This window comes from Lampetra planeri, chromosome 28, assembly GCF_965212315.1.
Source record: "Lampetra planeri chromosome 28, kcLamPlan1.2.h2, whole genome shotgun sequence".
NCBI lineage: Eukaryota > Metazoa > Chordata > Hyperoartia > Petromyzontiformes > Petromyzontidae > Lampetra > Lampetra planeri.
The window spans coordinates 1,878,629-1,891,935 of NC_136134.1; the positions used below are offsets into that span (position 1 = coordinate 1,878,629).

The 13,307-nt window shown below is 56.0% G+C and overlaps 1 protein-coding gene across 2 annotated transcripts in view; it reads left to right on the forward strand.

The window, feature by feature from the left end:
- LOC144728306 (putative oxidoreductase YteT) overlaps positions 1-13,307 on the forward strand; it is a 250,754-nt gene that overhangs the window by 50,506 nt on the left and 186,941 nt on the right. For both annotated transcript variants that reach the window (XM_078607641.1, XM_078607642.1), the window contains exon 3: positions 12,583-12,667. In XM_078607641.1, the coding sequence (XP_078463767.1) occupies positions 12,583-12,667 (85 nt within the window). The remainder of the gene's footprint in view (positions 1-12,582; positions 12,668-13,307) is intronic.

Below are 13,307 nucleotides of genomic sequence, written 5' to 3' on the forward strand. Positions count from 1 at the left end.
CAGCTGCTGTGCGGACCAGGGCCCGCTGTTGGCACGGCGCTCCGCTCGAGTGCCCCCCCCCAGCTGCCCCCCACCTTCCACCCCGCCCCCCCCCCTCGTCTCGTGGCCGTGTTGGCGGCAGCCGTGTCACTTGGTGGCTCTCCGTGTTTGCGCGCCTCCGCGCCCTGTGGTTCAGGTTCATTTTGCTCCGCTTGACCAGCGAGAGCTCGAAGAGGCGGGGCACGTTGAGGAGGAAGTCTCATTCGCGAGAGGGCCCCGGGCTGTGAGTCCACCCCGTAGGGTCCCGGGCTGTGAGTCCGCCCCGTAGGGTCCCGGGCCTGTGAGTCCGCCCCGTGGGGACCCGGCCTGTGAGTCCGCCCCGTAGGGTCCCGGGCTGTGAGTCCGCCCCGTGGGGCCCCGGGCCGGTGAGTCCGCCCCGTGGGGTCCTGGGCCTGTGAGTCCGCCCCGTAGGGCCCCGGGCTGTGAGTCCGCCCCGTGGGGTCCCGGGCCTGTGAGTCCGCCCCGTAGGGCCCCGGGCTGTGAGTCCGCCCCGTAGGGCCCCGGGCTGTGAGTCCGCCCCGTGGGGTCCCGGGCCTGTGAGTCCGCCCCGTAGGGGCGCGGGCGATCGTCGCTTGCCGAGCGTAATACACGATTGAGTAACATTTGTGGTGTGCAAATTTGGCTAAAATGTGGTTATGCGGAGTGGTGGCGACAGTGGTTAGCACAGCGCTGCGATCTCGGCGGCCTGACGACTGCGGAGAGTGAGAACATTTTTTTTTTAACTGGACCTGGGCCTCCCCCCCCTCGGTTGACTCAGTCTTAAATGAGCTGGTGTGGTGTGCATACAACATTAGCCAGCAGGTCTACATTCTTTTGTAGACCTCGGTGGCTAGGAGATGTTACCTCGCCAAGTATGCATGAGATTGTGGGTTCGATCCCGATCCTGATGCCTGCTGTACATTTGGAGTTGATGGTATCTCTCTCCCCGTGGTCGTGTGGATTTTTCCCTCCACATTTCGAATCAACGTGCATTTACAGTATTTGGCCGCTATAAATGTCCACGTGATAAGCCACTTCGTTGAGCTATCATTTGTGGCCAGGTCGCTTCTGAAAAAGAGCTACGTAGCTCAGTGTACGCAGTTGCTGGTCTGTGCATTCGCATCAACAGGACCGGTTCGCAGACGATTTGCCGCGGAAATTGACCGTGGCCGAGAGTTGAACTGATGTCGCTGGGCTTACTGCGGAGTCGCCAACCGCTGTGCCCGCCGCTCTCTCCGGCAATGGCACCAAAGCACACTGTGTGTGTGTGTACTCTGTGTGTGAATGCAGTGGCGCGGAAACCGTGGCACGCTCCCGCACCGCCCCGACGTGACGCACCGTTCGGTAATTTAATTTCACCGGACCCTCGGGAGAGATAGATTGGTTTTCATTGGGGCCATTTAACCGTCGCCGCATTTGAGCGCAGTCGCTTACCAGATTTCACTCGAACGGCATCGGGCTACTGGTCGGTGCCACGTGCACGACGCACGGTTTGATATCGGACGCAGGCAACCTTGGTCAGCTCACGGTTACGTTTTACAGTGGAACGATGCACGAATGGATACCGTGTTGCAGTTGACAGTTGCGTAATACGAGATCCAATTAACCCCTTTCCCGTCTGCAGGTTGCAGGGTGGTGGGTGTCCCGTTCACCGCCGAATCTCGTAACGGCGCAAGCGGCTCGGCGTTAATTTGATTTTGAGAGGCGTAGCAGCGCCGCTGTTTTTAAAGACACCGTGATTCGCCGCAGAGAACCGTAGCGACACGACCGCCGCACTCTGCGATAGCTGGCGCCAAACTGTGCCGCACGCCATCCTGCATGGCCTTGTGGGAGCCTCGGTGTGGATAAAGTTATTTTATTCTTCCGTACATTGTGTGCGCATCATCGAAACGGAATCGGAAAAATCGATGACCTACACGTATGTACGTCATCAGAACGGGAAAGGGTGATCCACAAAGTATTTTTTTGGGTGGGATCGCGTAAATATATATTATACGATCTAACAAAAAAAACCCTTTATCACGGATAATATTGGCCGTGAAAGCCTCCTACGTGATTAACTGGGAACGAGTTACACTGATGTCGCTGCTGCTCCAGGAGATGCAAATTAGCAATTAACTGGCGCAGCCGCGAGCCGTGCAGCATCGGGACGCCACGCTTCGTGTCTCTCTTTACGGACGCAGCGGCGCGTGGACAGCGCTCCCCGCCACCGCAGCCGCCGCCGATCACGGCTCGTTCAGCGGCGCCTCTCCCACACACCACCCACCCCCTCCGTGTGTGTGGGGGCGGCTGAGCGCGAGGGACGCTTTGGCCCGAGCCTTTGTGCGAGCGGTAGTCGTAGCGGTCGGCGCTACGCTGCACTACGAACCCGGCGAGCCCGAGTTCGATTCCTGCTCACGGCCACCAACGCACCGGTAACGATTATCTGAACCGGTTCTGGGCCTCCCCCAGGTCGACTCAGTCTAAAATGAGTACCGGATGTGGTGTGTAAACATCGCCACTGGGGAGACAAAGGCGGCCGGGCGTGGTGCTGGCCACCTCCTAGCCCCTCTTGTGCCGTGCCGGCCTTCATAGGTGCTACTGCGTGTGGCGAGAGAGCCGTCGTCACCGTCACTGCGCGGCGTTGCAATTCTTGCCTCTGGCTCATGACCCGAAGGCTATGGGGGGGGGGGGGGGGCGATCTTTGTCTTTGCACGACAGTAAAAGGCGGCGGACATCTCGCGGCGCCCCAATTAATTACGAACTCCAAGGGACGGATTATGAGCGCGTCAGCAGGATGAGGGCCACGCTCGCGCGGGCAAAACAAAACGCCGTGGCGGCTACTCGCGGGTTGACTGTGCGGGGGCGGAGGCGCGTGCTGGGAGTGAACGTCACACGGGCCGTCGAAGGGAAGAGATGGTCGAAGCAACATTTTGTCGTTGTTAAATGCACAGACGTGTGTCCGTGCACTGATGAAGTCCCCTCCCCGTGCCTTATTCGTCGTGTGGGGCTTCGTTGGAGCGTAATTCACCGCATTGGTCGGCGCGGGTTTTAAATCTCGAGTGAAAACTAATTTCTTTGGGCACTGCTTTTTGTGTTCGGTTTGTTTGTCCCCCCCCCTACCGGCACCTCCGATTAGCGGGGTTGGCTGCGTACGGTGCGAAAGAAGTTCAACACATGACTACGGACGCATCGGAACGGGTCGTGTAGCGCTCGCCACTGATGCCAACCATGGCCAGGAATCGAACTCAGGTTCGCCGGGTCCATAGCACAGGCTGCTACCCCCGTGCGAGAGAAGCATTGGGGGCGTTGGCTCTCTCCCTCGGCCCTCGATAGATGCCGGGGGATATTCGATTCCTCTTCTGCGATGAACAAGTCCGGCTGGGTGACGTGGAGGCAAGAGCACTCGGCTCGTCAATTAGAGTTCATATTCTTGTGGTCACACTTGGCCCACCACCACCACCATCATCATCATCAATCGACGGTCAATAAGATTGGCACCGCTGGGCGCGAAGTAAAAACAAAAGGCTCGTTGCTTACAAATGTCCTGGTCTCCGTCGCAGCAAGGTGGAGTTTCCACCCCTGGCTGAGAACTGCGGAGACGAGCACTGCGCCCCCCCCCCCCCCCCCCCCGTGCTCGCTTGTGTGACCGCGAGCGCCTGGTCGCTGACCCGCAGTGGCCGATGCGATTGAAGTCGCGCGTTGTTCAGCGTCTCCACTGTGTGCATCGGCCATGGCCATCAAACATTAAACTAAACCAAACACCGCCAAACAATTTTTGTTATTTTATTTTACGAGGTAAGGCCCACTACCGAACTGCCACACAGCTCTTTATTCAGATGTGACCTGGCCATCACCAATAGGCGCTGGCCAGCGCCCCGCCACGTGACCGCAAGGCATGGGCAGGCCCTCATCCAGCAGTGGATTGACAACGTGACTCTAAACGTACCACAGATCCCCCACGTGGCCCAGACAGCCTCCTCTTGGGGACAAGCGCTGCGAGCAGCAACCTCTGAGAGCCGCCACGCCACGCACGCAGGGTTTGGTGTGGGCAGCGCCGCGCCCGGCCGCCTTTGTCTTCCCGGTGGCGCTGTTCAGGCGCCGCGCCCAGGCAGGCGCACGCTGAGACGCGTGTCGCTGCAGGCGGCCCCAGGGCACGTGGGCCGCCTGAGTGTGCGGCAGCGGCCCGGTCGCAACAGCTGGACCCGGGGCCAGACGCACAGCCCCCCGTGGGCCCCAAACCTCCCGGGGAGAAAATTAGTCCGCGGTGACCCCGTGTGACCCCGAGGTCAGCTCGGGGTCACACGGGGGGACGGAGCGCGGCCAATCGGCAGCGGCGAGGCAGGGCAGGCGGGCCACTCACTCGCTCACACAGCGGAGTACACACACACAGAGTACACTCACACAGAGTACACTCACACAGAGTACACACTCACATAGAGTACACACTCACATAGAGTACACACATACAGAGTACACACACACAGAGTACACTCACACAGAGTACACACTCACATAGAGTACACACTCACATAGAGTACACACATACAGAGTACACACTCACATAGAGTACACACACACACAGTACACACACACAGAGTACACACACACATAGAGTACACTCACACAGAGTACACACACACAGAGTACACTCACATAGAGTACACACACACAGAGTACACACACACAGAGTACACACATACAGAGTACACACAGCAGAGCACACACAGAGTACACACACACAGAGTACACACATACAGAGTACACACACATAGAGTACACACTCACATAGAGTACACACACTCACACAGAGCACACACATACAGAGTACACACATACAGAGTACACATATACAGAGTACACACATACAGAGTACACACATAGAGTACACACAGCAGAGTACACACACACACATACAGAGTACACACACATACAGAGTACACACTCACACAGAGTACACTCACATAGAGTACACACACACACAGAGTACACACACACAGAGTACACACATAAAGTACACACACACAGTACACACACACAGAGTACACACACACAGAATACACTCACACAGAGTACACACATACAGAGTACACACAGCAGAGCACACAGAGTACACACACAGAGTACACACATACAGAGTACACACAGCAGAGCACACAGAGTACACACACAGAGTACACTCACACAGAGTACACACATACAGAGCACACACATACAGAGTACACACACAGCAGAACACACACACACAGAGTACACACAGCAGCAGACTACACACACAGAGTACACACACACAGTACACACACACAGAGTACACACATACAGAGTATACACACACAGTACACACACAGAGTACACTTACACAGTACACTCACACAGAGTACACACACACAGACTACACACACACACAGAGTACACACATACAGAGTATACACACACAGTACACATACATTCATAATCAACGTTTTTGGGTTTAGATCGCGTTATTTATGTGTCGTAACCCTCCACCACCCGACACGGCCAATCAGTAAAAATGTGTCACGTTGACAAAAGACAAATAGTTCACTGCTTTAGCCCACCGGTGTGTTGAAGCCACGACATTTACAATTTGAGTACGACGTTTCGCTGGTAATTGCATCCAGCATCATCGGGCAATTCGCCAGAATGGTGAGGCTCTGCTGTGTCTCCCGTTCTTATATAGAGCAGCAGCAGGGTGACGTCATCATTAACTCATTAACTCATCAGTACACATACAGTGCACACATACAGAGTACACACACACAGAGTACACACATACAGAGTACACACACAGAGAGTACACTCACACAGCAGAGTACACACGCGTGTTACACGTGTTGGCCACTGACAGGCTGACCTCCCTGTTGACCTGTGACCCCCACACTCGCAAGCATAATCACGACGACTACACGTACACGGCCGTCAGCCAGCCAATCATCGGGCGCTCCTGTAATGAAGGGGCGCCAGGGTGGCTATGAGATGTTACCTACCTCGCCTGGAACACAGGAGGTCGTGGCTTGGATCCCGACCCTGACGCCTGCTGCTGTATATTTGGATTTGCGTGTCTCATTATATTCATCATCATCACGGTGGCTAGGAGATGTTAACTACCTCGCCTGGAACACAGGAGGTCGTGGCTTGGATCCCGACCCTGACGCCTGCTGCTGTATATTTGGATTTGCGTGTCTCATTATATTCATCATCATCACGGTGGCTAGGAGATGTTAACTACCTCGCCTGGAACACAGGAGGTCGTGGGTTGGATCCCGACCCTGACGCCTGCTGCTGTATATTTGGATTTGCGTGTCTCATTATATTCATCATCATCACGGTGGCTAGGAGATGTTAACTACCTCGCCTGGAACACAGGAGGTCGTGGGTTGGATCCCGACCCTGACGCCTGCTGCTGTATATTTGGATTTGCGTGTCTCATTATATTCATCATCATCACGGTGGCTAGGAGATGTTAACTACCTCGCCTGGAACACAGGAGGTCGTGGGTTGGATCCCGACCCTGACGCCTGCTGCTGTATATTTGGATTTGCGTGTCTCATTATATTCATCATCATCACGGTGGCTAGGAGATGTTAACTACCTCGCCTGGTATACAGGAGATCGTGGATTCGATCCCGACCCTGACGCCTGCTGCTGTATATTTGGAGTTTGCGTGTCCCTCTCCCCGTGGTTGCGTGGATTTATCTCCGGCTCCTCCGGTTTTTCCCTCCACATTTAAAAACACGCTGCACGCTGCAAGTGCGGCGTGTCGCCCTGACAGTGTGCAGCCAGGGCGACACGCTGCGAGCTGCAAGTGCAGCGTGTCGCCCTGACCGCGTGCAGCCAGGGCGACACGCTGCGCCCTGCAAGTGACAGCGTGCAGCCAGGGCGACACGCTGCGAGCTGCAAGTGCAGCGTGTCGCCCTGACCGCGTGCAGCCAGGGCGACACGCTGCGAGCTGCAAGTGCAGCGTGTCGCCCTGACCGCGTGCAGCCAGGGCGACACGCTGCGCACTGCAAGGGCGGCGTGCGCGCCGGTGTTCCTAGGCCTCGTCCACGGCCGGCAGCCGTCACCTTGCTGTGACCCCGAGCGACGTGAAGGTCATCATCATCATCATCCCCTGCTGCACGCGCGGCTCGCAGCAGGCAGGTCGCGCTCACTTCGCCTGAGGAAGGAATCCAAGCTCGCTCGCTCGCTCCTCGTATCTCTCACCCTCGTTCTCTCTCCCACTCTCCCTCCCTCTCTCCCCCTCTTGCCTTATCTCACTCGCTCGCGCTCTTACCAATCTCTCCCCCACCACCCTCCCTCCCCCCTTTTATCTGTCCCGCTCTCCCTCTGTTTCTCTACCCCCAACCCCCTTCCTCTCTCCCACTCTCTCTTCTCACTCTACCCTCTCTTCACCTTTATCTCACCCCCCCGTATCCCTCTCTCAGGCTCTCTCTGTCTTACCGTCTCTCTCTCTCTGCCCCTTCTGTCTCTCTCTCGCCCTCTCTGCCCCCTTTTCCCCACTCTCTCTCCTCCTCCCACTCTCTCCCTCTCTCTCCCTCTCTCTCCCTCGTCTTCTTCGAACGCTGGGGGGGGGGCAGAAAAGGCCTCTGTATCGGCGTGAACGGCACTCTCCTTTTCACCTTCTAACGTGCTCGCTGTTGTTGTGCGCGTCGCGTGTTTTTTCAATTGTGTTTGGTTATTTTTGTTGCTGGTGACTTTGTGTTTCATATAGAAATCGCCTCCAGTGCTGCTGCTGGCGGCAATAAAAGTTGTTTACAAGTCTCCCTCTCCTCTCTTTTGTACGATCAGAGGAATCAAGCAGATGCTCGGTTTAGTCGGCACTTTGCTTTGTTCATCATGTCGTGTTTTAGGTTTTTTTCTTGATTTGTTTTATGTGCCCCCCCCCTTTTTGATTCAATCTGTGCTACTTTCTTCGTAGACACAAACGCCAACACGAAGAAGCACACTCTGCTCCTCCTACTTACCCCTTCCCTCTCTCTCTAGCCCCTCTCTCTCTCTCTCTAGCCCCTCTCTCTCTCTCTCTAGCCCCTCTCTCTCTCTCTCTAGCCCCTCTCTCTCTCTCTCTAGCCCCTCTCTCTCTCTCTCTAGCCCCTCTCTCTCTCTACGTGGCCAACCTACCAGACACAAAATGGAGAGACCATTTCTCTCCCCTCATTGCAGCTGCCCCTCAGTGGAAACAAATGTACAAGTCTCCCGTAGCCAAACGCTGCGGTGACCTCTAGTGGAGATTGGCACACTGCACGTTGCCACCGGCCATGTGGCTCAGCCGAATCTCGCCAGGGGTAACAGACTTGTGCATTTCCTGCGGTGCCAGGGAGGATCTGCCCCACCAGTACTTACGCTACCAGCGGCTCAAACCAATGTTCCGCCTTGTGGGGGACATCTTCAGGGAACTGGGGGTGCCCTTCTACAACAGCAGCTTTGTATATGGGGTGGTGTCTTATCTGGCTAACAAGCGCCATGACCTCGCCAACTTCGCCTGTGCTCAGGCGAAGATGGCGGTGTACAGAACGAGGAAAAAGATGCTGCAAGGTGACACTGACGGCTGCTCTGTGCTTCTAGTGTTCGGAGGCCTGCTCAAGGCGCGTTTGCGGCTGGAGCACGCGTACCACACACATGTCGGTGATGTGCACTTCTTCTTCGAACTCTGGGGAGCCGGACAAGCCCCTCTCTGTACCAGCGTGGACGGCACCCTCGTGTTCACCTTCTGAAGCGCTCGCTCGTCACCGTGGCGTGCGCGATGACCACCACTACCACGTGACTTTTCTTTCGTGTTGTGTGTGGTGCATTTAGCACCACAGCACGTATATTTATAGCGTTTGTTTTATTTGTTTGCTGGTGACTTTGTTTATTTCATATCAGAATCACCTCCAGTGCTGTTGCTGCTGGCGACAATAAAAGTTGTTTCAAAGTAAAGTCTACCCCCACTCTCTCTATCGCTCTCTCCCTACTCTCTCTATGTTCCCCCTGTTTTCTATGTAATTTTATTTATTACATTTTTTTAAACTACGACAAGTGCTGCATCTGCACCCAGCACTCCTCGCAGTTCTACGGCCTCCGACGGTAGCTCATAATCTCCATGCAGAGCTCCCCGTCTTCTGCCACCGAGCACACGGCCTCCTCCAGCGCCCACTGCTCCATGAAGGCCAACGCGGCGTGGGTCAGCCGCGCCGGAACTCCAGCCACACACTGGCACCGACCAGAGTGCAGAAGATGCCCAGGCTGCTGGCCGGACGTTTCCCCTCCACGACCACCTTCCTCGCCCTGTATATGGCGAGCTTGGCATAGCCGACGAGCACGTTGACCAGCCCCTGAAGATGTTGGGATCCATCGCCCTTCGGGTGTCCAAAGATGAGGACTGTCGGGGAGAAATGGAGGCTGAACCTTAGGAGGATGTTTCTAAGGACCCTGAACAGTGAGTCTAGGCTCACGGCCAACACCGGTGACCATTATCTGAACCGGTCGTGGGCCTCCCCTAGGTCGACTCAGCCTCAAATGAGTACCTGGTGCGGTGTGTAAGAATCACTACTAGGGAGACAAAGACGGCCGGGCATGGTGTTGGCCACCCATCCCCTCGTGTGCCGTGCCGGCCTTCATAGGTACTCGCTAACAGCACTTGCCCCTACAGTCCCTACAGTCTGTTACAGGCTATGCGGGGGATCTTTGTCTTTGTGTGTCATCCATTGCTCGCACCACCACCGCTCCATCACTGATCCATCGCTCACTCCACCACTGATCCATCACTCACTCCACCACTGATCCATCACTCACTCCACCATTCATAACATCACTCACTCCACCACTGATCCATCACTCACTCCACCACTGATCCATCACTCACGCCACCATTCATAACATCACTCACTCCACCACTGATCCATCACTCACTCCACCACTGATCCATCACTCACTCCACCACTGATCCATCACTCACTCCACCATTCATAACATCACTCACTCCACCACTGATCCATCACTCACTCCACCACTGATCCATCACTCACTCCACCACTGATCCATCACTCACTCCACCATTCATAACATCACTCGGCCGTGGCTTGTGGTTGCGTTCTCCACCCCACAGCAGGAGGTAACGAATCAGCAGTTTGCACGTGCAGCCCGCAAGCAAATCACACGGGGGCAGCGACGAGAACGAACAAATTCGCTTCAGCAGCCACGGCAGGAAGAGGGATTGAGTGGCTCATTGTTGGGAGTAGATGGCGGCGACAAACAATGGCCTCGTTTCTGTGAGCAGGATATTAGAGCACAATGCCTTCGCGCGAGAGTTTGATTGTGCCAAAAAAACATCGATGCTCTTACCCCTCGGGCCGCTAAGCCCCGGCCTCCACTGCCGCGTCGTGGAGCCAAGATGCTGTTGCGAGGCACGTGGGATCTTCTGACTCCACGTGGGATCTGTTGCCTCCTTTCCGGAGCGACCTCACGGCCGACTGGGCCCAGGTTGAGCCGCCCCAAGAATGGACCCAAAACCTGGGCCCTCGGTGGCTAGGAGATGTTAACTACCTCGTCTGGTGTGCAAAGAGGTCGTGGGTTCGACCCGACCTTGACGCCTGCTGCTGTATATTTGGAGTTTGCGGGGTCTCTTTCCGCTGCCCTCTTTATCTGGCCGTATGTGTCATGCACGTTGAATTTATTTTGCATTGCGCGTAGCCAACCGTGCTAATCAGAGGTGCGTCCCCCTTGTCGAACGCCGACGAGCCTCCCTTCCCTCACCTCCGCCACCTCCGTCAGCAGGCCGCCCCCCTCTCGCCAACCCCCAGGGCCCAGGCCAGGCAACCGCAGGAAGCGGCTTACATCGGCAGCGAATGCGTGCAGCAAATACGCTCGGCAGACGCGTGGCCCATGCCGTGAGGTGGCACTTTGGGCGGTTATCCGTCGCCCGATGCACGCACGCGGCGCGCGACTTGACCCAGATTTTTGCGAGTTTCCAACGACACAAGAGCCACTTTGCTTCCCCTCGATTTGGGGCTTAAAAATCTCGGCTCGGCGATACCAACTCGAGAGCCTGGTGTGGTGTGGTGGGGTTGGCGGGGCGGGGGCGTATTTTGTTGTTGTTGCTGTCGCGTTAGCAGGAGAGACGCTCCCGATATTCGAACCTTATTTCATCCGCGGGTTTCTTTGGGGTTTCGCGAGCACAGCGGATGGGCTCCGGCAATCGCGGCGCGACTCCGTAGCCCTTTGAAGTCATTGTAGTCGTCATCGTCGCCATCATCGGCGGCGGCGGCGGCAGGGGCGGTGTGTCGTGATGAAAGTGTTTTGGCAGTTTGGAGAAAAGAGAGCAATTGGAGAGCAATTGGAGCCAAAGGGGCTGCTGAGCCGCTAATCATCGGCAATATCGTCATCACCGATACCGTCGTCATGGTCGTGGTCGTCGTCGCTGGATTAGCGTCGGCACGTTTACTGGGAAGCGACTTTCAGCTGCTCGGACGTTCAGCTGCCCAGTCAGAATCTTTATTTATCCTGGAGAAATCCGATGAGCTATGAAGCTCTTTCACAGATGCCCAGTCGGGGCACGGGGTCAGAAAGTTTCAACAACAAACAACAATACAACAACAACAAACAACAATACAACAACAAACAACAACACACAACCACAACGATAGGGAGTGCAAAGTATAGGAAAGGTAATCAAATCACTATAAATACTAAGTCATTTTTTATTTTACCAGTCATCTGTTTGGGATCATCGCAGACTCCGCCACCCACGCGTAGTTGTTGTTGTTGTTGTCTCGGCTGAGAAGAGCCTCTCAGTGGTGGTGGAGCGTGCGACGCGTGAGTCGAGCGCCGCCGATGGTCACTGCGCTTTGCTCGTCGTTGTCTTCCCACGGACCCGGAGCCGTGGGTTTGTGTTCGCGTTGTGAGGCTCACTCGGAGGCCTTCGGGGCGCGCGGTTTGCTACAACGGCGTCCGTCTGGCTGAGCGAGATTAACAAACGACGGCAAACGACATAAAAAAACTCAACGCAGATGAAAAAATAAAAACGTAAGAATGCGACCGGTATTGGCCAAAACGTTCCAACGCTGCAAATTTGTCTGCAAATGACTCAAATGGGATGACAGGCAGCTGCAGCATCGCCAGGCTACTGCGACAAAAACTTGGCAGGACCCCCCTGAAAAGGAGTCGTGAGACTCAACGAAGCTTTCGTGGCTAAAGAAGCAAAGTAACAATGGTGAGGGAGAACTGGGCCGAGTCATTGTGACGCGTGCATTGCGTGCGTGTGTACGCGCACGGAGCGGTGGCGCAGCGGTTAGCGCGCCGCGCTACGAACCCGGTGACCCGAGTTCGATTCCCGCTCACGGTTAACACTGGTGATGATTATCTGAACCGGTCCTGGGCCTCCCCTAGGCCGACTCAGCCTACATTGAGTAGCTGGTGGCGGTGTGTAAACATCGCCACTGGGGAGACAAAGGTGGCTAGGCGTGGTGCTGGCCACCCACCCCCTCGTGTGCCGTGCCAGCCTTCATAGGTGCTACTCGCTAGCAGCACTTGCCCCAACAGTTTGTTAAGGCCTCACGGGGGATCTTTGTCTTTGTGTGCGTGCGGGGGCAGGTGGTCGGCATCGCGGACCCACGACTCTTCGCAAGAACGCAGTTTCAGAGGGAGCACGGCTTGGAGAAGAGCAGCGTGTTCACTGGTGAGTACAGGCACACACAAAGACAAAGATCCCCCGTGGAGCCTTGACAGGCTGTTGGGTCAAGTGCTGTTCGCGAGCGCCTATGAAGGCCGGAATGGCACACGAGGGGGTGGGTGGCCAGCACCACGCCCGGCTGCTTTTGTCTCCCCAGTGTTGATGTTTTGCACATCGCACCGGGTACTCGTTTACGGTTGAGTCGACCGAGGGGAGGCCCAGGACCGCTTCAAATAATCGTCACCGGTTGTTGACCCTGAGTGGGAATTGAACTGGGGCCGCTGGGGTTAGTAGCACAGCGGGCTAACGACTCCACTCCCGCTGCCTGCCCTGAGTAATAAACACAGATCCACACACGAGGTCATGAGCAGCCTTCGAATTACACCGAGAATACAAGAAGAGGAGCAAGCACATGGATTGGGGAACATAATCAAGTCAGAGACGCGATTATTGACTGTTGAGGAAAGTAAATTGCTGCACCCTCGTTCCTCCCGGGAGGTGAAACAAACCCACTGAGACGCACGGAACAGCAATCGCCTCCCGTGCCAGGGGTGGCCTGCTGGGCTTGGGCCGGAGAGACACGTCACGGCCAAAGGAGGGATCGCACCATAGGGCACGGCCACCGAGGTGGGGCGATTAAACGGGC